Source organism: Lonchura striata, chromosome 3 (genome assembly GCF_046129695.1).
Source record: "Lonchura striata isolate bLonStr1 chromosome 3, bLonStr1.mat, whole genome shotgun sequence".
Classification (NCBI taxonomy): domain Eukaryota; kingdom Metazoa; phylum Chordata; class Aves; order Passeriformes; family Estrildidae; genus Lonchura; species Lonchura striata.
In genome coordinates, this window is record NC_134605.1 from 60614227 (window position 1) to 60638817 (window position 24591).

Consider the following 24591-nt stretch of genomic DNA (forward strand, 5'->3'; position numbering starts at 1 on the left):
TAAAAAACCCGTGTCTAGGTGGAATCCAACGCTCTCTCTTGAACTGTTTGAAACCTCATGTAGTATTTCTTTGTTTCCCTCCCATTTAGAAAGAGTGTATTTTCTTTCCCACCTGATTTTGTTTTCTGTCTTTCTTATCTTTCCACCCCTTTTGTTGTGTTCCAGTCCATCGTGCTGTTTCAGCATCCCAGTGACCCTGAAGGCAGCCACATGATGTGAAAGGAGGAAGGGCAGCTGTTATAATTCCTCAGTTAAGCTGCTACAGACGTTCAGGATACTCAGAGACTGCAATCCATCAGCAGTCCTTTGCATTTAAGCTTTGTCTCTTCATTCTCCTAAAGGATCATCCAAAGAGCTGCTTAGAAATGTTAAACAACTGCTGTAATTACCCAGTCTTTCTTAAATTATTTTTCCTCTGTGTCTAACTTCTCACAGATGCCATTCATTTCTGAATGAAACTGCATAGGCACAAATGATCTGTCCTTGAGCTATTAATTTATTTCTCCTCTGACCTTCTGTACCACTTTTAAGTATTTATGGTGTCAGGAATGCCCTGGCTCACTGGTTTCAGTGTGGCTTTTTTCTGCTTTTGGCTTCGCTCAGTTTAATAGGTCCCTTATCAATGCACCTCCTGTCTACCCTCTAGCAAGGGCGTGTGAGAACAAGGAAAAAGTAGTTTTTAGTGTTGGATACAGATACTAATCTCAGAAGTTATGGTAATGGCCAGGTCTTCAATACAGAGCCCTAGTTTTACCCATTGGTTTAGTGTAGAAATTTGGTTTAACTGGGAAATATGCAGCAATTGCAGAAGACTGGGGACAATTTGATACAAAGTTTGAAATTGTTATAGGTAATGAATGGTAAAGCCGAATTAATAATAAAAAACATAGGTTTTTATTTTGCAACTGAGATTCGGTCTCTGATAGCCACAATCAAAGCACGAATTATTCCATAACATATATTACAAAGTTAATTATTCAATTTATTTAAAAGACTCTTTCTAAAGTAGAGACCTCTGCAAATTTACCCTAATAGAGCAAATTCTTGTGTCCATTATCCCAAGAACAGATTGTTCTTACTGCCCTTCAGAATGTCCTGAGTGTAGCCAGCTGCCTGTGAAAAATAAAAAAAACAGCAAAAAAATGCCAAACCAAACAAAAACCAAACCCAAAAATTAATACCCCCAAAAAGATGACTAATCTTGTATCAGAAGAAGAGAAAACATGAAGTAAGCAGAATTATTCAACTTAGTTGTCTCGGGTACTTCACTGAAGTTTATTAAGAAAGAGAACGACCAGTTGTCAGGTCTAAAAAATTTAGTATATTACTAGCTGTTTTCTTAATATTGCATATATCACACTGGAAACTTGTTTCAGCCTGCGTGTTTTGTTCCTGTTTTCCCTAAAACTATGATCCCACACACTCATTAAACAGTGATATCTAAACAGTGAGAGACTGGTTGGCAACCAGTCAGTTATTCTTCGTAGCAATCAACATATAGTAAATAGCACCTTTTCTTTTTCTCTCTCCTTGTCTTTAGCAAATTATCTGGCATAATTTTTTATTACTTTTCCATTTAAAAAGTTCAAACTTCTTAATAATTTGCTTTTATAGTTTTCATGTGGAAAAATACTTCCTTTTTTTGTATTGTATTGGAGTGTCTTTGGGAGCTGGAGGCAACTAACTGGTCAAGCAAATTCTAAATAGACACTTAAGCACATTTTTAAATTGTTACTTTTTCAAACTTTCTGTGCCCTTGTTTGGACTTGATATTCTAGCAGAATCTATTAAAAGCAAATCAAAACAAAAACACCCACCTGTATTGAACAAATATCCATCCTGTAGTCCCAAAATATGCACTTTGAATAGCTTGCATAGCAGAATGAGCTTCTCATTTTCTTTCCTCAGCATAGTAGAAAATGAGAATGTCTCAGTTCTGTAATCCAGAAAAGGTTTAGAAACAGATTTATGCTGTGAAATGTAATCCATAATGAAGTAACCCCATTCCTTGTTTTATTACATGGGTAGAAGGAAACATTCAGTGAAACTGAGCACTGTGAAATCAATAACAATCAAAATGAGAATTTGAATATTTTATAGAAATAACAAGGCTCTGATTAGTAGCAAAGGAAGGAAAATTTTAATTTATTACATTGTTTGGACTGAATGTTGGTTTGTTCAGCTGGAGGTGACAGCAGGCTGACATTGGACCTTGTTTGTTTTGAGGTGAACACGATCAGCTTCTCTACATATCTCTGAAGAGGTGCAGGTTTGGTGTAGTTTGTTCTGCTGAGAAGGGGCTCTCCCTGCTCTCGCTGGGCCCCACAGACATATAAGGTGCACCAGGCTGGCAGGGGCAACTAAGAAGGAAGTAGTTTTGGACAAAAGCTTTGGGCATAATAAAAACAGCTGGGAAAAGTGCACATAGGTTTCCCTCTGTTTTTATAAACTCTCTTGTGTTACACGTGTCTCCCAATGGGGATAATCCTTTCCCTGAAAGGCAAAGATTTTTTTTTTACATAATTTCCATGTCTTAGGAAAAAGTGGGAGCAAGGCCAGTCTGTGAGAAATTCTGCTGTGTTGAAAGCGTGCTGTGTTGAAGCTTCAGAAGAGAGCTCCTTCTCCTTGCTCAATTGATATGGGCCATTCTGCAGCTGCCAGAGTCATAATTGAGTCGGGTCACCTGTGGGGGACCCAGGAGTTCTTGTCAGCTTTGTGCAGTGTCCTTAAACCTTACATGGATCTATCAGCAGCTGCCTTCTATGTCCACCTGTGGATGAAGCCTGACTGAAAGTGACAATTCCTGGGTCCTAATGAGCTGCTGATGTCTCACAGGCCGAGTAGCTGATAGAAATAATAGACTGTATTGGCAGTGGTGACAGGGGAAGGATTAGACCTTTTGGAGTAACATGCCCTAGGTACAGCCCTTGTGGGGCTCTTGAGCTGCGGGTCTTGGAGGAGTTGCAGAGGGCTGGTGGAGGCACAAACTGCCAAAGGCTCACAATTATGGTAGAGATGGAGAAAGCATCTACTACTCAGCACATTGTAGAACCTGCAGCTTAGAGGAAAACATTCTGCTCCCCATCTCCCACCCTGCCAACGATGGAGCAGTGCCATTTATCCAAACATCACAGAAGGGAAAATCATTCAAACCCTCCAATAATAAAAGTATCTTGTAACAACATAATCAGTCACTTCTTACTTCTGCAGACAGTAGCAGCAATATGCATGAAAGAAGGGAGATTTATGAAATGCACACTGTATAGGACTATGCTGAATATTAGTAACACTTCCAGATCTTTTTCATTAGGCTGGATCAAGCAGCAATAATATAGATGATGCCATCAATAACATCCTTTCTACCAGTGACACATGGTCTTGCTGCAATTGTAGTTCAGAGTGGGTTGAATTACAGATTTCTCATCATAAAAGGGTTGAGATGCATATTGAAACTTGAAATCTCTTTCTGCAAAGATTCAGAGACATCAGCTTGCTTAAAAATGAATACAAAAGAGTTAGAGAGTTACATTTATTCAGGCTTTTAACATTTTTCTCATGAATAGAATATTTGCCGATGTCTGCCAACTCTGTACCCTTCATGGCCCTTTCAGATCCTTAGGAATAAAAGGTTTTCTTAGGAAAGTAAGAAAAAAAATTCTGTTCAAGTATTTGGAACTCATTCACACAAGGGTTTACCTTTGCTTTAAAGAGATGAAAGCTCTGCTAGCCTTTAATTCTGCATCTGTGATGCTCTGACTTGCAGCAGGGAACAGAGAGATTGTATAGATCAAATTTTTTTGTTAATAAGGAGATTCTCACCTGATACCACTGAACACCAGACTGAGAATCAGCCATGGAACATCTTAAAGAAGGAGTGTCAGTAAAAGGTGTTTCTGATATGATATTAAGTGGAATTATTTAAATTTAGAAGTTTACTGTAAGTCAAACATGTTGAGGATGCTCTACAGCATTTAAGTTGTTTTCTGTTTCTACTTGATGTAGTCCATACTATCCTGTCAGTCTCTGTGGGTGGGGATCTTTGTCATAATTCTTACTTCCAGCTGACAATCTGGTATGTTTATAGTACAACACTGAAGAGAGACAGATAACCCTATTTGCTGTTCTATATGTTAATTCTATTTTAGCAATGAAATATGCAGTGTACAAGTGCAAAAAGCTTTCTAGTAGCATCTGGCAGTTTCCAAAAATTGGGTAGGGAGACAGTTGGAAAAGAGTATAATCAAAATGTTTGTACATCTGGAGCATTTAATCTTTTTTTACTCCACAAAAGTGTTCCTGTCCTTCTTATCCTGTCACATAGTTATTTCTGCAGTTAGGAATATGAAGTATTTATATTTTATATAGTATATTTTATGTAAAGTATTTATATTTTATATAATTGATCTTTATTCAGTAGTGTCTGGCCACTCTGGTTTTTCATATGCTTGTAATGCAACTCTCTCCACAGTATCTTTATGTGCTTTCATGGTAAAATGACAAGAAGTTTTTGCCTTCTTTCTACCATTCACGTAAAGTTTGCAATGTATTAAAAAATTATTTTCACTTGCTCATAGTCACAACTAGACAAAATGTATTAGACTATATATAAAAGAAGCATTGAGAAGATACTGCTTGCAGACTACTTGCTAGTTTGTTTTCTGCTGGTGAAAGAGATGGATCTTACTTGTTTTTTCAAAATGCATTTATATTGCTTTTAGCAGCAGCAGCAGCTGTAAAAAAGCCACTACTTATTACTACCTTGTCAAGCAGAACAACTTTCTTTCTTGTTAAAAAATAATTTAATTATCTTTCACCTAAAATAACTGTGTGAGGACTAATGAATAGTTCAAAACTTTCACTCCTGTACATATATAATCCAGAAAATAGTTTCTTATTTTCCACTATTATTTTCTTGGTTCTAAGTACCCCTTCCACTGGGCTTGTGAGGCTGTTTGCAGAAAGATTGGAGAAATATAGCTAATGTGATGATATTAATGCAAACTGACATGCACAGAAATTTATGTCAGAAGAATGAAGCAGGGGACCTTGCTGTAGGGTTATATGGCAAGCAAATCCATCTTTCAAACTATGGCTGAATTTGCAAAGTGTGAGTGGTAATTAAAGTTGGCTGACTTGGTCCCCAGAGCAGGGCACCTCAGAAGGATGTGGGTTTTCAGTTAGAGCAGGGCCCTCCTGAGTGTGTTTTTTCACTGTTTTTTAATTGACACCTCTTGCTGTGTCCCAAGCTGAGGATCTAGAGGCAGTCACAGTCATTAGTTGTTTATGAAAAGCTTTACATCCATGAATGAAACCACGGTAGATGTGCTGAACTGTGTTTCTTTGGTGACAGAGAAGGTGCAAACAGAAATGTCAAAAATTTTGATGCTGAAAGATGAATCTTCTCCATAATATGCTGGAATAAAGAAGTTAAATATACCCAGAACACTGAACCATTCCCACATGACTTTTATCTCCTCCTTCTAACCAGCTAGGATAGGTTTCCAGGTGATCAGCCCAGAAGACTTATGTGGATTCCCAGGCTTTGGGAAAGGACAGAAGTGTGCCAGTGGTGGCACCAGTAAAGGCTGTCCTGGGGGAAAGTCAATAGAAGGACTTGTTCTCCTTCTTCCCCTCACACTGGTGTCACCCAGTTACAGATTAGAAGAAAAAGCCTGGTCCCAAGCATCTGTGAAATGGAGGAAATGAAGTTTCAGTTCCATCTTGTTTGTTGTGGCTTTGGCTTTGTCGCAGTGCACCTGGAGAAGTGCCAGTGCCTTGCCTATTCCCTTGCTCCAAGTCAGAGCAAGTTCAGTCAGGCAGATAAACAAAGTTTGCATTCTGTGTATCAGACACAAGATAAATTACCTTCTCCTTCTGAAGGGGCTAAACAGTATTTGATTTTTTTATTAATAACTAAGAAGGAGAGATTGATCTAGCAATCTCCCTTGCAGGTGGGTAAAACCCAAGCTGTGCAGTGCCTGGCTGCACAGTTCCATCCTAATCCAGCCTCTGATGCTTCCAGAGAAAGAAGCACTGTGACAAGCTTAACATGTGCTGTACATACAATAAGTGTGTTTTAGTCAGCTGGCATTACTTTAAACAAACTCTTAGAGCAAAATAGGGGGATTGAATAGAGTGTCTGATAGTGCACTGCAAGAGGACAATTTAGAAAGGCAGTAATACAATGGTTGCTACTGACTGGAGTCTTGCTCACAGTGAATTAATTCTAATATATTTGCCTCTTTATTTGATTCCACAGTGTTTCCTCTAATTGCATCATTGCCTTAGAGGGACAGTAGTTCTTCATCAGCTCCTTCAAATTTGGTCTGCAGACAATGTGAAAAAAATGCTGTGTCCTTTACAGTGAAAGAAACCAACTAGAAAAAAACACCAGTCCTTTAATGCCGCTGCTCATTAGCTGTGAAGAGAATGATTGTAGCTGTATTGCTGCAATGGCTGACTCCTCCATGCCCCTGCCTCTCCAGTCACTCCAAATGGGCTTCAAGGCAAGGGAGTGAGTGATGAATATTTATTCTGTTTATTACTTTGAAACAGCACTAACCATAAGCAGATCGGCAAGAGACAGACTGACAGTGTGTGTATGTGTAACTGCTGTGAAAAATGAAGAACATGCACCATGGCTAAATAAGTTTGTTCTTGTTTGTTGCTGTAGACACGGATGTCTGATTTTGAGGGAAGTCACAGGAGGAAAGAGGGGCTGAATTTGATTTAATGAATTTTCATTTTTAAGCCACATCACTATGTACTGTACAAGTCTAAGAGGGTTTGCAGGGTATGTAAGCCTTCTTTAGAGTCATTTGGCTGTCAGCTCTCTTCCCACAACTGGAGACAGGAACATGAGGTTACATTTAATTTTTGTGTCATATGAGGTTACATTTTTATGTGATGTCTGTGTGGTTGAAGAACCTGTGCATCTGATGACAGCATGGTAATCACAGGTGTTGGCAGCAGTCCAGAAGGAAGAAATAGTATACATACACACACATACCCCCCTCACTCACTTTCCCTCTCACTCCCACACATCCTCCCTGGTTTCAACCTCCTGAAATCTGCAGCTATATCATCTCTTTGATGAGATGGTGATTTTTGCAGATGTACTCAAGTGTCTTGTCTGATAGATGCATCACAGCTACAGAATATGGTCCTTTAGCAATTTCCAGCCTCATGATGTACTCGTAGATCACACAGCACTTTAGCCTCTAGTAGGCAAGGTAATGCTGGTGGCATACACTCTTGAGGAGAAAAGGAAGTGATTAGAACACTACAGCTCTTTTTTTTTCTAGATCTTTGTGCTTTAGGTGAACTGATTTTGGACAGGGGACTTCTTAGAGTGGTAACTGGTTTTCCATAAAGGACGGAACAACAGCTGATGGATTTTGATAAACCTCTGCTTGTACTGGAATTAAGGCGGTAACACTGCTCTGGCTTTCTTTTTGGCTTTGCTTATTCTTTACATCACTTATTTCCTTAGGATACAGAAATTTAATGTGTGAAATTCCTCTAGTGCCCAAGCTGTCCTAATTGCAAGTGACATATATCCAGAATTTAGTATTTAAGATGTGGGTCCATGAAAGATGTGATTAATCGTGGATCTATTCCAGTGGGTATATTGTAGTATACTATTTACTGGACTACAATTTCCATATAAAGATAATGAAAAATAAGAGGGAAGCTCAGTATAGAAAAGTAGTACAATTTCCTAAGAACTCTTAAGTAACTAAAGTTACCAGACCTAGACCCAGGAACTTCTATTCACATTATTTAGAAATCCTGTCCTCCATAATTTACTAGGAAGAATCTTGCTGAGTATCCTGATTGGGATTTGTGTGCCTTTTATACGCAGGGCAGACATAGCAGTTATTAACTGGAAACTTAATAAACAAAATCAATTAGGAGATGTGCTCAAACTTCCTAATTTTAGTGTTTTGATTTCTATAATTTCAGTCCAGCAGACAGAATTCCCTCAGTGGCTGCTGTTTGAAGAGATACTTTTATGAAGCTTTCTCTGCTGTCACTCAAAGCTGCCTCCCCTGTTACCTCCTGCTCCCTCACCCACCTGCCTTTGCAGTGTCCCTTTCCTCCTCTTTTTAATCTCGGTTGTTGGGCAAGGACCTGTCATACAAAAGATTGGCTACACACACAAATCTTTACAAGAAGTGTTGCCTTTTGGCATTTTTTTTTTACTACCAAGGAAGGATGTGCATTAATCCTTAACAGAAATATTTTTAAAAAGTAATAGTAGTTATACAGCACTGGCAATTCCCAGAACCTTTATGTTCTTGTCATCTGCACTAGAGAGAGTGGAGAACCGAAGCAATATTGAATAATTTCTGCTACAGGACACTCTGTATTTTTGCTATTCAGGGCCAATCTATATGCAGCTGCACCAGAGCTACTAAGGCATGTTTGAGGAAAATCTGTCTTTGGTAGATCTGTACATAATTATTTTACATGTTATATTGCAAACCACAAAAGAGTCTTGCTTTTTGCTTTTTTGATGGAAATTAGCAGACAGGGAACTGAAGACAGACATTTCAAAGGATAAACAAATAAAATTGAATGGTGTCATTATTGCATTGGGTAACTTAACTTCCTGGTTTTATGGGTTTCCCATAGGTATGGTCTTTGTAGTAAACCCAAATTATGACATTTGGTTATTAATAGGAAAACAGATGAGTTAATATTCCTAAAGCATCTTAAAGACAAGTACTTAATAAATACTATGATTTGTTACTATTTTGTGTTTAAAACTTAGTTTTTATAGTTGTTATCAAAGTTAGTCTGCATGTTTAAGACTTTCAGCTCTGGCTATATATTTATTTTACATATATCAGCAAACAAATGTTTAATTCTCTTACTAATTTTGGTAAGACTTTTTTTTTATGACAACTAGATACACGAAGTTTGAATTTTAGCTCAGAATGAACTTGGATATTTAACTTCCCTTGCATCATAGCTTGAAGGTGTAATCATGGCAGTAACTTCTGGTTAGACTACTCAGTCTAGTTACAACTGCCCTGCAGTAATAATTCTCCATATCAAAACAACCATTCGTATGTGAGGTATCTGCCACTCAGTTCTCATTCCCAATACTCACAAAACTTAAAATACTTTTAATCCAATAGTGATTTTCTCAATATGATGTAAAGTACTAGATGCTGGCTTCCATTATGTTCACCACCATTATATTTAAATTGCAAAGCCACTGAATTAGTTTATAATAGTGATATACTGGAGGTAGGCTCTGGTGCAGTAGATCAGAGCTTTCAATTCTTTTTGGGTGGATCCTGGTTTGGGCACCCTTCATAAAGAGGCTGAATGCCCTCCTGCCTGATGCCAATGTGTTAATTTTTTTAATTTTGCAATTGCAAATCAATATTCCTTTCTAAGTACCAAGTCAGGGCAGTTCAGTTTGACTCAACTGTAGTTGCACTGCTGTATAAAACATGTGGTGACACAATGATTTTATGACCTTTTCTGCAAATGGATCCCATGTGCTAGGTGGTTGAGAGCTTTGTGGTTGAGAACTTTGAGGCTGAGATTTTTGGTCTAGCTAACATACACATTAACAGGGATATTCAAATGTATCTTTCTTCACTGGTGCCTTTTCATTACACTGAAAAATGAGCTTTAGTTGCTTTGGTTGCAGTGCTTGACAAGCTATGAATACCTCTTGCCCTTCCATTTAGAGGGGAAAAAACATTAGAGCCCTCAGACTTTCTAATAAAATAGAGGAGAAACACTGTCATTAGTAGAAGTGGTGGTTGGCTCCTGAGCCAACTCTTCCACTGTAAGGAAGCATTTGATGCTCTTAGGAGACTTGCTTATTTCAGTGATAATGGTTCTGCTTATTGAGTTTGCGCAAATGCATTTGATTTAGTCAATTTAGGCTCTGCATTTAAGCAAATTACAACTTAGGACTCGATCAGCAAGAGGTAAATTAGTTTGAACGCATATAAAAGGATCTTGCTGAGGGTAAATTTACAGTCAAACCATTACATGGAAATCAAAATGTGCAGTACATGTCAGGTTTGATAAATGAAGCAGGACTGTAAATTGCCCTTATCTTGAAGTGTGCTTGCATTTAGCCAGTTACAGAGTTCAAGTGCTTGTTATGTCTGCTGTCTTGAACTGGCTCAGGAGAGAGAAATCTCTCCAAAGCTGGAATTACTAAATTAAAAAAAGACAAGCTGAATCCTTGCATACCCAGCTTTTCTTCCTCTGTTCCTTGGTCTCCTGCTCACTGGAACACTTGCCAAGTACAGGCATGGGGTGCTGATGCCTATTAGGGAAAGACATTATCACAGGAGAAACCTTGTACACAAATAAAAATGTGTAATTACTGCCTAGGCCATTGCTCTGCAAATATGAGAGAGTGAACTAGGCACCCTCTTCAAGCTTTTTTGACTGTGAGGTGGAGGATTCTGATGGTTAGGGGTTTTCTTTGCTGTGAGATTGTTTACCCTAGAACTAGGGCCACACATCTTCCAAGATTATCCCCCATGGTACAGGAAAATAGTTATTTTACTTCCTTAATTGCCTCAAATCAGCCACATAAATGGTTGAAAAATCAGGAAGGCAAGTAGTTTTTGATTTGTAACTAAGAAGTTTTTAAATTTTGAAAATATACTATATCTGTAAAGAAAGAAACCTATTGATATTCTTAAGGTCTCTGATTATTTGATCATCAGTGCAAAATACTACCAGAAAAAACTGTCAATTTTTATATACAGAAAAGCAGAATATTACAAAGATAAATGGTTTATTTAAAGCACCATGAAAAAGAGAAAGGCCAACTAAACAATAAAAATTTTTAGTTTCATAAACAAGGAACGGAAGACTGTCCATGAACAAGGCAGCTAAATGGTAAACTTAATTCTCCATCTGTTCTAGTACTTTTAACAGTTTCTAAGCAGCAGCAGCATCCAATGTCTTTTATGGAATCACATTTTAGAGACTTCACAACCCAACATGCCACTGCCAGCTGGTGTTTGAAAGCACACTCCTGCTGCAGTTCAGTTTATAAAACTGCTTGGAGGTTTAAAATAACAGATACCTTATGGACAACGTGTACAAGGGTGTGCTTGTGCATTGTGGCCAGGCTTGCCTCCGTCTTGCACTGAATATATCAGCACCTCACAAACTTGGCCTTAGAGCTGCTGTAGGGATGAACATCGAGGCTACAGTTTCGCTTTGAACCTTACTTGTCAGGTTTAAAGGAGGTATGTTGGATTTTGACCAGTGATGACTGCTTAAACCTTCTTTAACTAAACTAGAAAGCAACACTGCTGTCTTTACTTTGTATTTTCAAGTGTAATGTCTGGATATAGGAGTATTTTGCCCTCTTCTGTTTTCCCTTTGTAGGATGGCCAATAAGCAACTCAATAGCATAGGAAGCAACCTTGAATTTTCTGGCCCAAAGTAATTTAGAAACACTGTTGAAAACCTACTTAGACCCATAACCATTAACTGCTTGTTGAATAGTTGTAATCTTCAGGAGAGTAAACTGTATACAAATGTACACAGACACAATGTGTAGAACTTTTTTGGGTTTTTTTTTACATTCTTTCATTTACATGAGAAAAGCCAGAGGAAAACCACAGTGAGCTATTTTGTATCTGGCCCTGGTGCAGATTTGCAGATGAATTACTCCTATCTGTAGCAACCTTTTTCTCAGCCCTGCTGTAATGACATTCCTGACCTGTTTCACTGCTGTCCCTTTGGCTGCATGAATACCACTCTTGTATGGAGATGTGATTCCAGTGTTTTGCATGTTGTAACCTTTTCCTTCAATGTGCACCAGCTGGACACAGCATCGGCTGAAAGCTGGGTTTTATAATTAAGGACAACCCACAGTTGCAAGTAGGTTTTGTCTGGGGATTTCACTCTTCTGCCCAGCTGATCTCCTTCATGGCCTGGAGGAGATACAGTAGAATATTAACAATACCCTGGTCCTTTGACCTTGAGACTTTGCACAAGGCAGTGGTTTTTAAAAAGCAGTCAAGAAGTTAGTAGATTTTCCTACTTGCCTCAATGTCAATGAATTTTCAACCAATCTAATAAGTTATTCAAGCCAAATTCACCTCATTTGTTAAACCTTCTATTACTTTATGGGAAGATTTGTTCAGATTGTCAGAATTGACTGAATAGTAGCAATAATGCAGCCATTAACAGAAAGAAATGGGCTTAAGGGAATACATGTGCAAGGTTTATTTTCACTTTCTTAATGCTGCAGATCTGTGAGAAAGATGTAAGAGGTTGTACTTGGTTGTACTTGCAGCTTGGGTTTAGTAAGACTTTTTTTTTTTTTTTTTTTTTTTGTGGAAAAGGAAAGTAGCCAGTAATGTTTGATATTACCCACATCTGGAAGTTTTTCCCTAAGCTGGGGTTCTGCAGTATTCCATGAAGAGTAACCCTAATGCTGGGTGCTGTAGTGGATTGCAGCGGAGCTACTAAGTGTAAAGGTTTCAGCAGTGACATTAAGTGAAACAAAACACCCAGGGTGGCAGCAGGCCTGTCTGCAGCTTCTGCAGTGAGCAAAGTTTGCTGCAGAGTCAGCCCATGCTGTCCTGCTGTTCAGTTGATGGATCAGGCTCATAATTTTGATTCTGGGGCAGTGTGGGCCAGAGGAGCTCTGGAGGTGGCATTTGCAGACACAATGAAGGACAGCTTGTAGCTTCCTCTGGTCATTTGAAGTAGAAACTCTAGTCTGTGTCTCAGTAACAGTTTGACACGACATCATTTGTTTCTAAGCAGGAATATGTTTTTGTAGTTGAAGGTTTACTCCTCTCTCAACATATTTGTCCACAATGCAGACAAAGAACAAGCCAAGAAAAACATAAGAAGAGCAATAACTTTCCCTTAAGCAAATATAGCATAAACCCGGAATCTTTAAATAAGGAATAAAATAAGAGCTGTTGCTTGAACAGGTGCTAAATGAGAAATACTAGAATGACCTGTAATACTTGCATCTTTCCTGGATCTTCAAGTGGTCTGAACTGGTGCAAACTGTAGAAGAATCACTCTCTGCTGTCTTAGGCCAGTCTACGCCTCCAGGCACTTCAGTACTTAGGATGACTCTGACTTCATGTAATTCAAAGTTGTGGAGAAAAGAGCTCTGGTTTATTCCACCTACCCCTCTGCCTCTGGGGTCATAGGAGTCCTCTCACCCTACATGCTTCATTCCCTCAATTCAGAGAGATAGGTAGTTTTTCATCTCCCAGAGAGCCATTCTGTTGACATGGAACTCAGTGAAAGAGTGAGGCCTTTGGCTGTTTAAAACAAATTCACGTTGTATTGCAGTACAGAATCATAATGAAGAAAACCACAGGAAATGTAGCTACTCTAGGGCCTCAAATGCCAGTCATCCTTCCTTGCTCATGCCAACTAGAAGAACTAAAGTTGTCAAAATAAATTATATTTGAAAGGGTAGATGTCACCGCAGATTATTCAGCCTTGCAGAATTTTTCGTAATACTGTATATCATAAAAAATAGTCTTTGAAATTCTAGACACCTACTTTCATTATCATCATTACAGAATGATAGATAAATGCTGGGCAGGCAAGAAGCATCAGTTTAATATTATGCAAATGTACTTTAAAAAAAAGATGAGGTAAAAGGAGGGGACTAGCATTAGGAGAGTTTTGTGCAGTTCTCTTCAAAATAAGTGAAGAGTCAAGTCCATAGTCAAGTGAAAACTGGGAGATGGGTGTTAGATTTGGCCTAAAGAATGATGTTGGTCCTGTGGGAGCATTAAATATGTATGAGAGCACTGACTGCTGAAGATTTTTCCCATGGGTTTTCTTTCTTTTCTTAAATTAGATATTTTAGTTTCTGAAGTGCTGTCATTTTATGCTATGTTGAATACTAAGTTTGAACAGAAAAGGATTTTTTTTTTGAGCTAAAACAGATGGCTCATATTGGGAATTATGTGGTACTTAATTATTTTTACCCTTGAGTATGAAGAATAACACCACAGAAATATATAACATTGTTTACATTTCATGACATGACACATTAGCAGTGTATTTAAGAAATAGTTTTCAAGAAAATTCTGTATGGTTTTGTGTCTTGGTATGAAGCATAAAATGGTGAAAGTGATAATCCTTTCTATATATTTGCAGCAGACATTCAACCCATGTGTGTGAACTAAGACTTGATGGACGACTGGTAGACTTTTGTCACTAGGAAATGCAGATGATAAAAAGAAAGAAAAGGTTAAAAAAACATTGAGGATAATTTCAGAAGAGTTTTATTTGCTTTCATAAAACCTTAACTGAAAAGTCTTCTTAAAAGTTTAAAAACTAGTGTGTAGGTGGGGATTGGGAACTTTTGATGGTCCTTCAATAAATGTGTTCTTATGAAAGGTATGGATTACACTTTTCTTCTTGGTCAGAAACAAGTCAAGGAAAAATTTAACTTGCATGTACTGAGAAACCCTTCAGTAGGTATCTCAGACTTCCCAGAAGCTGAACAAGGGAAGGCCTAGAAAAGACATTCCTGATGGTTTCTACGATAAAAGAGAGATGGGAGAAATGGTTTGGGTTTTTTAGCATTTTAAGTTCTTGTGCATTCTAAAGAAAAATACTAAGCCAGAAACATTCTCTTTACAAGCTTCTATAGAGAGCTGAATGTATGATTTAATAGAATAAAAAAGAAAATTATTCTTTGCAAAGAGTTTGAGAACTGCTTGTATTCAAAACTGAAAACACAACCTTTTTCAACATAGCAGTTGGCCTAATGATGAGGGATTCGTCTTATTCAGAGTATGTCTGTCATAAATGTCTAAAAGTAACAAGACTCAACAAGATCAATTTTAAAACAATTTAAAAACACCTGGATGTGAATTTTTTGTTTTGAAGTTTAGCAGCAGAGTATTTAGACTGTGAGGGGGGAAAATGGCAGCAAAAACATCTGTATGCAAAATATCCACCAAAAAAAGGTTTTAAATATTTGTGGCTTGTAAATATGTATTAGAAGTTTTGAATTGGAAAGGTATTGCATTGTTCCCAGCACAGTCAGCAGTGGCATGATCTCCAGCAGCTGCATATGGCTGTGAAGCTCATAACCTGCTGGTTTCAAGCAATTTTAGTCTTTATCTGGAATCTGACCTATTAATCTCTTGTATGGCAAAAGGGAGTAACAGGGAGCTGGGATAATTCCCAGATGCTCTGCTGAATCTTCAAAGGCAGAAACTTTACTAACAGTACTCGGTACATCCACTCACTGATATATGAAAACAAATTAGTCAGGTTTTTCTGTTTCCTTTTACCTTATTTGCTGAAGTAGCTGTTGTTTTAGCCTACTGAGTGTATTTCCTTCAGCAGAGGATAGCAGATGGTTGATTTTTTTTTCCCCACTTGAAAGTTCAAGAAATGCAATAACGTGCATTGTTTCATTGTTTTTTACTGTGTCCGACACATTCCTGGAAAGTCACGCAAGAGAGAAATAATTCACAGAGCTAAGAACATAAAGGCTTCTCTTTTTCTTTTTTCCCATTCCAGTTCTTTTATATAGAAACTCCAGTAATTGTTTTGAAGGCAAGGTCATATTTATGTGAAAGACCATTGCTGATGCAGCACTGAGCAGGGCAGTGGCAATTTCCTGCCTCTGAGGCTGGGCAGGATTTAACTCATGGAGCTCTAGACTCCGTTGTACAAATTTCCCTTGTGTCTTCAAGTCTGCCTTCAAAGAAACCCCATAATCAACTCCAAAACCTTTGCAAGCATGTTTGGGTTAAAAAAGAATTGAACATGTTGAATTGACTCTAGAGGCTAGAAAATGTGCCTGGGTAGTGTAGTGAGACATTGATAACAATAACATTGTCTTGGGTCTTCCTTTATTTATATTTTTTAAGACTTTTGGAAATCCTAAACTGTGTTTGAAGTGTTATGGCCTCCTTTTCTTGAGCTGCTCAAACTACCATGAAACTTTATAGACATGAGAATAGGTAAATACATGAGGCATAAAGAATAACACAGAAACGCATGAATATTTTACAGTGTGCTTGTTAAAAGCACATCCATGTAGAAGTTGAAGACGGTACATGTCCAATAATTAGATTTTTTCAGAGACAAATGCATGCTTTACTAATTCTTAGCACTTTAAACACTGAGCAGCCATTAACTGTTTCTTAATATTAAAGGCCAGTTGCAACTAAAACTAGAATACTTGCTGAAGGCAATTACTTCAAGATTTCACAAGAGTTAGATGTTTTTTCTTCAGGTGTAGCTGATTGATGTAGACTCCCCGACAGAGTAACAGTATACATATTTATTACCATCTCCTTAATGCATTTTCCCAGTGTAAAGGGTTTTTTTTTTTCCTCCCATGGCAGTTTAAAGAAATATTGTAAGCCAAAAAGACCTTTTGTACAAAACAAAGCACTCCTGCAGGAGTGCTCGCTGGCAAGCACAAATTTTGCAGCTAGACTATGCACAAATTTTGCAGCTGCCTTTCTCTTAATAATGTCAGAATTTCTGAAAATGTGTATTCAAGGCTCTTTGTGGACAACAAAATAGTTTTAAAAACTTTTTTCATTTAATTGCATGGTTGTGCTACCTTAGTGCCAGGGGTTTTTGTGTTGTTCTTTTTTATTTTGCACAGGTAGGTTTTTTACTTTCCTACAGCATCTGCTCTGGAGGTCCAATCACAACCTTTGCAAAACTACAGTTTAACAACTTGAAACAATCCACAGAAAACATAACCCACACTTCAGTGAAGATTTCACAGCCCTCTGAAACATACAAAGCATGACGAAAATAACTAAGATTTGGCATTTTACAGAGAATCTAGGAAGCAATTTTCCTCTTTCCATCTATCTATCCACATAGCAGTTATCCACAGTTTAACTTCCTTAAATTTTATTTAAGGAAGATTTGGGGTAGCTTCTGCATTCAGTATTCCTTACAAACTGACAATAGGCAGAAGCAGCAGAGTTGAACTTTGGAAGCTGCCATTATGGTAAGAATTTCATTAATAGAAAACAGCAGAGAGCAGTAGTAGGTGTTGCATTAATAATCTCTGGAATATTCTTGCTTCACCTCTATTCTGCTCTAGGACTCAATATTTCATCTTCCTTTAGAAAACTGGTTAGAAATTTTTGCTATGTGTATCTTCAGAATCATGTGGGAGAGAGCAGCAATGCCCAACTTTAAGGATCACTTAAAACTGTATTTCAAATTAAGTAATAAAATCCAATTCAACTCCCTCCATTAGAGACTCAGTGTCCCAACAGCAAACAATGTAACCTCTGTTAAAATTCAATGCTGTTCAAGTGATATAGCAGGGATTTTAGTGCAACATACTTTAATCAATAATCCCAAATAAATTAACTAAGTACCGACATTTTCCTTCCTGCACTCGGTTCCATGACAGCAGCCATATAGAGCACATATAATTTCTCAGTGAAACTTCATGGGAAATCATATGACCAGAAAAGTTTCGTAAAAGCTCTTGGGTGTTACCAAAGCATAATTTTTTGAAGCAAGTTAATATGCTAATGAAGGATAAGATGGTGCATGCCCACAAGTGCATTGTATTTAGGCTTGTAAAGGAATACAAGTTTAGAGCTCTACCCCACCAGAAAGCAGTTAGGGAGCATTTCAGAGAGTTGGACTCGATGATCCTTATGGTTCCTTTCTAGCTTGCGGTACTTTCCGATCCTGAATTCCATAGAAAAGAAACAACCTACAGAATATATGGTCTCACTCATCAAAAGAAAGATGAAACATTTCCATTTCAAGCTATAAGGAAAGAGATGGATAAAAACTATTGTGTTACTCCATTAATGAAGGTGGTGGGGGGAAGGGATTACTTCATGCATTCCTGGGAGGTACACTGAAAGAGCCATTGGAGTATACAACAAACACTACTCAAATACTTGCACAAAGACATTTTATTATTAATGCAATTAAGATATAGTTTTTTTTTTTTAATCTGAGGTGCTTATATAAACAGACCAATACTGGCTGAGTGACTATCAGTCTGCAGGGCACGACAGTGGCTGGACACCCTTCAGCTCCAAAGCTTTGCTAAAGTTAATCTCTTGAGGTTTTGCAGTACCCTTGGTGAGCTTCAGAAATCGAATACATCCTTTAAAACGGATATTAGTAGTCAGCCCAAACTGGGTCACACCATCTGAAGGAAGGAAAAAAATTAGAAAGGAATTATGTTAGTTTGAGTTGATACTTAATTTTGTTCTTTGAGAGTTCTGCATGAGAATAGATGCCCCCAGCAATATGTGAATGTTTTATTTGCTGTATATATTCATTATTTTAAAATTACAAACATTATGAGCAAATGCTTATGTTAGATGACAATCCAGACTTCTTTTCTTTTCTATCCTACTAAGAAAGTGTCAGAATCTGAACACATATAAACTGCCATTGTAACCCATGTATGCAGCTTGCTAACTACAAATGGTGTAGAATGTACACATGATGCTCTGCAGATATTCAACTTCTCTGTTGAACTGTTCAACTTCTCTGAATATTCAAGCTGTTTATCCACAGAAAATAGAGGGAGAAAAATTTGCCCAAATGAATGCAATTCTCAGTCGTAATGTCACAAAGAAGCCAGTTCCTCAGGATGGATTTCAGATGTCATTGACAGACTGGTTTTAATAGTTTTCAAGTATGCTTTATTTTCCCTTGCTGATAGTAAAGCCAGGGGTTGGAATATATATCTTGCACTAATGAAGGAGGGGATGGAAGTGAGGGAGGTTTGATTGGGAAGCTGGAAATATTTCTCTCAACTGCTTGAAATTCGTGACTCAACTTGTTTCTCAGTGTTCTTCCAATTGAATTGCAGAAGTAACTCTACACTTGTAGAGACTGTCTGGCCACAGCATTATTCTGTTTCACAGAGGATAACATGGCTGAATCCATCTGTCTCTCCTTGCATGGAGAAGAGTGATACCAGCAGATGAATTCTAGCTTTTATGGGTACACAGGAATCTCTATTCTTGTCCACACTACTGTGGTGAAAATTTTCCCTACATATGAAATTCTCCATCAGCTAATTCTAGCTGATTTACAAGTGTTTTGCTCTATTTATGGAGCCTGAAGAGGACTGGAAAATACAAATACTAATTTTACAAAATCCCATGGTACTGTGGTTCAAATTTGTGATGCGGGTGTCTAGGTATGAGAATGTTAAAACAAATCCTGGATGAGCTAGACTAGGCAGCAAAGGAAGAAGAAAGTGTTTGCAGTAGGTTTATTAAATAATTTAATAACTTGCCATGTGGCTGAACTCACGAATATCCCTTCAATGTGAAGTAAGTATAGGTTTGTTTTCTACAGATTGCAGTGTTACTGTAATTTGTGTCTCTCCTCTTGACATATAGTCCAGAACTAGATAATAACTCCATCTGCAGTGTTTCTTCAGTGCTGGCTCCTATGCTAGAATCTTGTTTTGTTATAAAAAGGCTGCCACAAAGCTGTTTTCCTTCTGGCACAAAGTTGTTGGTTTTTATTGATAGTCATTGTGACTAAAGTTCAACTCTCATATGTCAGTACCAAGGACAATTTTTTAAATGTTCCAAAGCTTGAGTGAGAAGGCTTTTTAGATACACTGTATCACACATTACAAGGGTGAAAAAAACCAGCTTCCAGAAAATAATTTAAAAATTAAGTAACTCAGAGGTGTTATGCCATTGACCTCAGTACGTGCTAGAGCAGACACATACTACAAACATACTTCACTTTTTTTGTTTTGGTTTGCAAGCTAGAGGGAATATTTATTACAAATGCAACAAAATTGGTACTTTGCAAACATATTAACTGTAATTTCATAAAGTAAACCTGCTGTTAGAAAATTTATTGACTGTCTATGAAGAGATGAATACTAGCATTCATTATCAGCTTAGTGGAAAATGAAGCCAGCTACAGACCTCAGCTCAATCCTCAATACTGTTCAATTACCTCTGCATAAAACAAGCTCTCTAGAGGGCTTCCAGAATACTGATTAGCAAATGTCTATTATGGGTTTTTTTCCTTTAAAACCCAACACACCACAAGTAAAGGCATTAATTAGAAAGAGATGGTGCCTTCTTACCTTTCTGTGCAAGCTGTTGTTCTTATTCCTCAGTTCCTCAGGTTTTACAGACTGATTTACACATACACTGCCCTCCCTCCTCAAAGGCATATATACATTCTCTGGTTAAAATCTGCTGTTTCTAAGTTAAATTTAAATATGCCAAATGCTGTTACTATTGCAACGTAACTATTACACTATTGCAAAACAAAAAGTTTTAAGAGAGGCTGTGTGTGTGCGAGCAGCAGAAGGCAGAAAACCTGTCTGATCCCTTGTGACAGTGCCTACATTTGAAATGGGGCAGGGGTATCTGCAAGAGTCTCTTGTTGCAGAACTTCTTCTTCTGAAATGCAGCTGAATGCAGAAATGAGCATCCACGCCAACTGATATAAACTCAACCTGTCTTATCAATCATCTTTAGCATACTAGTCCTACTTACATTTAAGTCATTACCCAGGCAGCATTATTGGAGCCTATGTAAAGCAAAATTTGTGTGCTCACCAGGATAGCCTCCGACAAAGAGAGGGTCATTTGTGTCTGCTGAGGTTGAGGCCCTGTTTGGGCTGTCAGCCACCACCTGTCTGCCATCCACGGTCAGCTCCAAGCGGTGTTTGATCTTGTTTGCAAAAACCTTGTGCCACTCCCCGTCACACAAACTGCCTGGTGCATCCGGCTCATAGACAGCTGAGAATCGGCCTGCACCATTGTCAACGTGAAACATCACCTGAAAAGCACAGCATGAACATCAGCAAAGTTTGCAAAACAGTTCAGTTGTTTTTGCTTGTTTGTTTGTTTTAAAGTCAACGTGGTTTGACTGTATGCACAAAAGACCATTGCTGTCCCTCTGGGATCTGCGTTCTAGCACTGAGTTAATACAGGTGGAAGTATGGAAAATTGCTAAGTTGTCATTTTCCCATTTTTTGGTCTTAGTTTTAGGATGATTTACACTCCTCTAAAATCTTTATAGTGATAGAATAATGACTGGTTTTCCAGACTGTGAACCAAAAAATAACCAAGAGAAATTAGTATTATTAATGACAAAGCCTTTCCTCAAAACTTCTTATATGATCACTAATTTAATACTTGATTGCAGTTTTAGGAGACTCAAGTGTTACAGAATCTTTTAAACTATCTTTTAAAAGTGTAGGATCCTCTAGATGTATGGAAAGATCCAAGTGTGGCTCTCTTTCTAGTGCCCTGATATTGTTTGAGACATCTTGAGATTGGGATAGTGACCTTGCATTTAAACTACCTATGCTGTCTAAAACCAGTTTATGAAGAAACAAAATGGCTTTGCTACTCACTTTTCCATCTACTAATTCAATGCCAAGCCCATCCATTTTCTGGCTGCTGACTCCTAGGAGAACACCATTCATTCGTGTTGTGCGGAATTCAAATTCCACAAGCAGATCTGTTCCCACTCTGTATGCACCAACTTGGAGAGAAAAGGAGAAACACAATAAAATGAATATAAGCATCTAATATATTATTCCTAATAATCATCACACAAATTGTGCTGAGTGTAAGGCAAAGTAACTAACTTGGCATTAATGCACTCCCTTTCATGTGAAACCATGTAAATAACTTTTATGGCAATTGTACTTAGTGCAAGACCTTGCTAGGAAGTCACACAGTTTCTCCTCAGGTGGGATAACTAAAAATTATTATCAAGAGTTTCAAGTACTGGTCTCACTCTGCCTCTAGCCAACAGGAGTTAGATAACACTGGGAGTTTTTGAAAGCAGAATCTCCTCTTTCCCTGTTCTTTGACTATCCCCAGAATTGTTGTTCATTACCTGTTTTGGCAAAGCCTGTTCCATCAAAGTACGTTCCCTTCTGTGCAGTGACAAAGCATTTTCCAACATTGAAGCTGGAAGTTGGATTATTCAGGTCAACAGGTGATTCTGTCATTTTAAAATTCCTGATGCAGCCATCAATGCTATGAAGGACCTGCAGTCAATATTTCAAACAAAATGTAGAACTATGAGAAGCAAGCCTAAAGTATGCAATCAACGAGTGCATTTTCTCTGCTTCTCTGCTGGATTTATGGAGCTGAATAAAACTTGAATTTTACATGGCTAATCCTTAATATCTGATTGTAATTGGAATCTACTCTTAATCATACTGAGGATGAATTACATTACTTTTCAGGGATGTTATCTGAGTCACATCTCTTTGGCTTACTGGAAAGGACATAAAATAATACACCACATAATGAAACATAGCAAATTACATCAGCAATGCAGGAATTTAATGGCCTATACTTTGCCTTTTTAATTGACTAGGTTATGAGGTTTGCAAGTAGATGTAAAGAGTGGATATAGTTCTCTGGGCTGCTGGTAATTTTACTATGTGGGTTTTCTTTTTTCCCTTCCTTTAATCACTTTACTGTGGGGCTAATGTTGCGTGGTAAGACAGAGGTAGGTAGGATGCAGGTAACATCACTACTGAAATGAACAAAGTGTGAAGGCACAGTCTGATGACTCCGCTGATGAGGGCCATGCAGTCGGCCAGAGAGGCAGGTGGAGGCAGGGAATGTGCTCATGTCCACGGAGGCTCCTGCGCAGGGTAGGAAACTGCACCTCCAGTTTGGCTCCTGCACTGGGCACACTGTGACCCCCAGCCAGGGGTCTGGGCACACTTAGAACTGTGCTTCGAGTATCCATGAATCTGCCTGGGGCAGGGGTTGTTCTGGATGGGAGCAGGGCATCCCAGTGGGACCTCTGAAAACCATTGGCATCTCCTCCAGAACTTGCCCTCACTTTTTCTCTCCAAGGTCAGCATAAGCTGCATTTTGGTCCTCAGATTCAGAGAGAGGCTTTGATCTTTGACTTAAAGAGTTAGGAAAATCTATCCTTGATACCAGTGAGATAGAGGAAAATGATACATCCTACACTTAGAGGAAGAAAAATAAGATCTATTCATAAGCAGTGCAGTGGAAAGGAGGAAAATAAACATCAGCATATAAAATTCAGCCTAGAAATACATACAAATACAAAAAGGACAAAGGCACACCTGCAGAGAGAAGTCTTGACTCTGCCCATTACCCCCTCTAACAATATTCTGACCTGTAACTGGAAAGAATTTCCAAGAATTTATTTTCTTGTAAATCAAAGCTGTATGTACTATGAAATTGTATAGCTTATTACAACTAAATACACCTGTGCAATATTTTAATGAGAACTTTAGCAATACCAGTGAATAAATTCAGTTCTGAGATGAACAATGCTTTCTGTCAAATTTCTCATAAGTAGTTCTTTTCGTAATTTCTAAGTACGTCATCTCCAGATAACAAATCTTGTTATCAAAAAAGAGAAATTCCAGAAAACAAAACAAAACTTCACTGCAAGAATAAATCACAGAAATGCAAGATTTGTAGATGATTCAATAACATTCTCTAACTTTACAGTTTTCTTTTCCCTATGGAAAAGCAAATCTGGTTATACTTTAGCACGGGAACAGTAATAGGACCTCTTTTGCTGAAAGTAGAGTTTTGAGTGCTCAAAATGTGACATCTGCAGAAGCTCAACAAGTGGCTATCAGTCTTCTACACTGAAAAGGAAGCCAACCCACCATGGTTATGTAATACATTACTGTCTAAAAATACTAATGTGTGTACAGAAGAAGGCCCTGAAATAGCACATCCTTTCAACTTGGTTTGCTTCAGAGCCTCTACATGAAGCTACAACCCAACACTGTCTCATATATCACAGTGTATTTTACTGAGCATGACTGGAAGGCAAGCATTGGTTTTTAAATGACATTTGAAGTCACGGCTTCATTTAAATCCCAAAGCACATAAGGCTGTCAGGACCTGGCATGACTGTTTTTGCCAGACTGAGCCATTTATCTGTATGAGCTCCCTCCATTACCTTTGACAGATAGCAATAGGTAAGGACACAGTGTTATCTTGCTCCTTAGATTAGTATGTATAAATTGCAGATATATTTCAAAGACCACAAATTGATAGTACTAGGAATTATATATTGTGGGTAAAATATTACTTTTGGTTTTCAGTGCCTCAGATTTGGTTTAGTAAATCCTAATGATTTAGACTTGCCTCAATTTGGGTTTTCTGCACATGAATTTTTTACTAAGAAACATGATCTTACAGGTCAGTTTTCTTTATGGAATACAACTCTCAGATATAGAGTGGTTACTCATCCCCTTCATTCCCTATGCATGAGTTAATACATGGACTTAAGCAGGATCTAGGAATTCCTTTTCTGTATTTATTTTATCCACTTAAAGAAGCGAACTCTTGCTTGTCTATAAGGGTATTGGACACTGGGAAATGGTATTTTTCATTCCAAAAAGATCTTGGTATAATGGTATTTACTAATGTACAGTTTCTTTGCTAGTCTGTTTTGTTTCCTTACCAGGTTAGTGCTCTGCCTGTTCTTCATGGGTTCTCTGTATCTACCCAGGATGAAGGCAGACATAGCTCCTACTGACATTCCATTCTTTGTGTGTCTGAATTGTGCTGTGCTAGAGGCCGAATTTGTTCTTTACAATCATAAAATTCATTCAGGT

General features: G+C 38.0%; 1 protein-coding gene across 2 annotated transcripts in view; it reads right to left on the bottom strand.

Annotated features, from left to right (window-relative positions):
• Nucleotides 1–17690: 17690 nt before the first annotated feature.
• Nucleotides 17691–24591, bottom strand: part of LAMA2 (laminin subunit alpha 2) — a 335231-nt gene continuing 328330 nt past the window's right edge. For both annotated transcript variants that reach the window (XM_077782208.1, XM_077782207.1), the window contains 4 exons: nt 21855–22008; nt 21364–21494; nt 20561–20783; nt 17691–18160 (listed from right to left, as the gene is read on the bottom strand). In XM_077782208.1, coding sequence (XP_077638334.1) covers nt 18003–18160; nt 20561–20783; nt 21364–21494; nt 21855–22008 — 666 coding nt within the window. In that variant the 3' untranslated portion in view covers nt 17691–18002. The remainder of the gene's footprint in view (nt 18161–20560; nt 20784–21363; nt 21495–21854; nt 22009–24591) is intronic.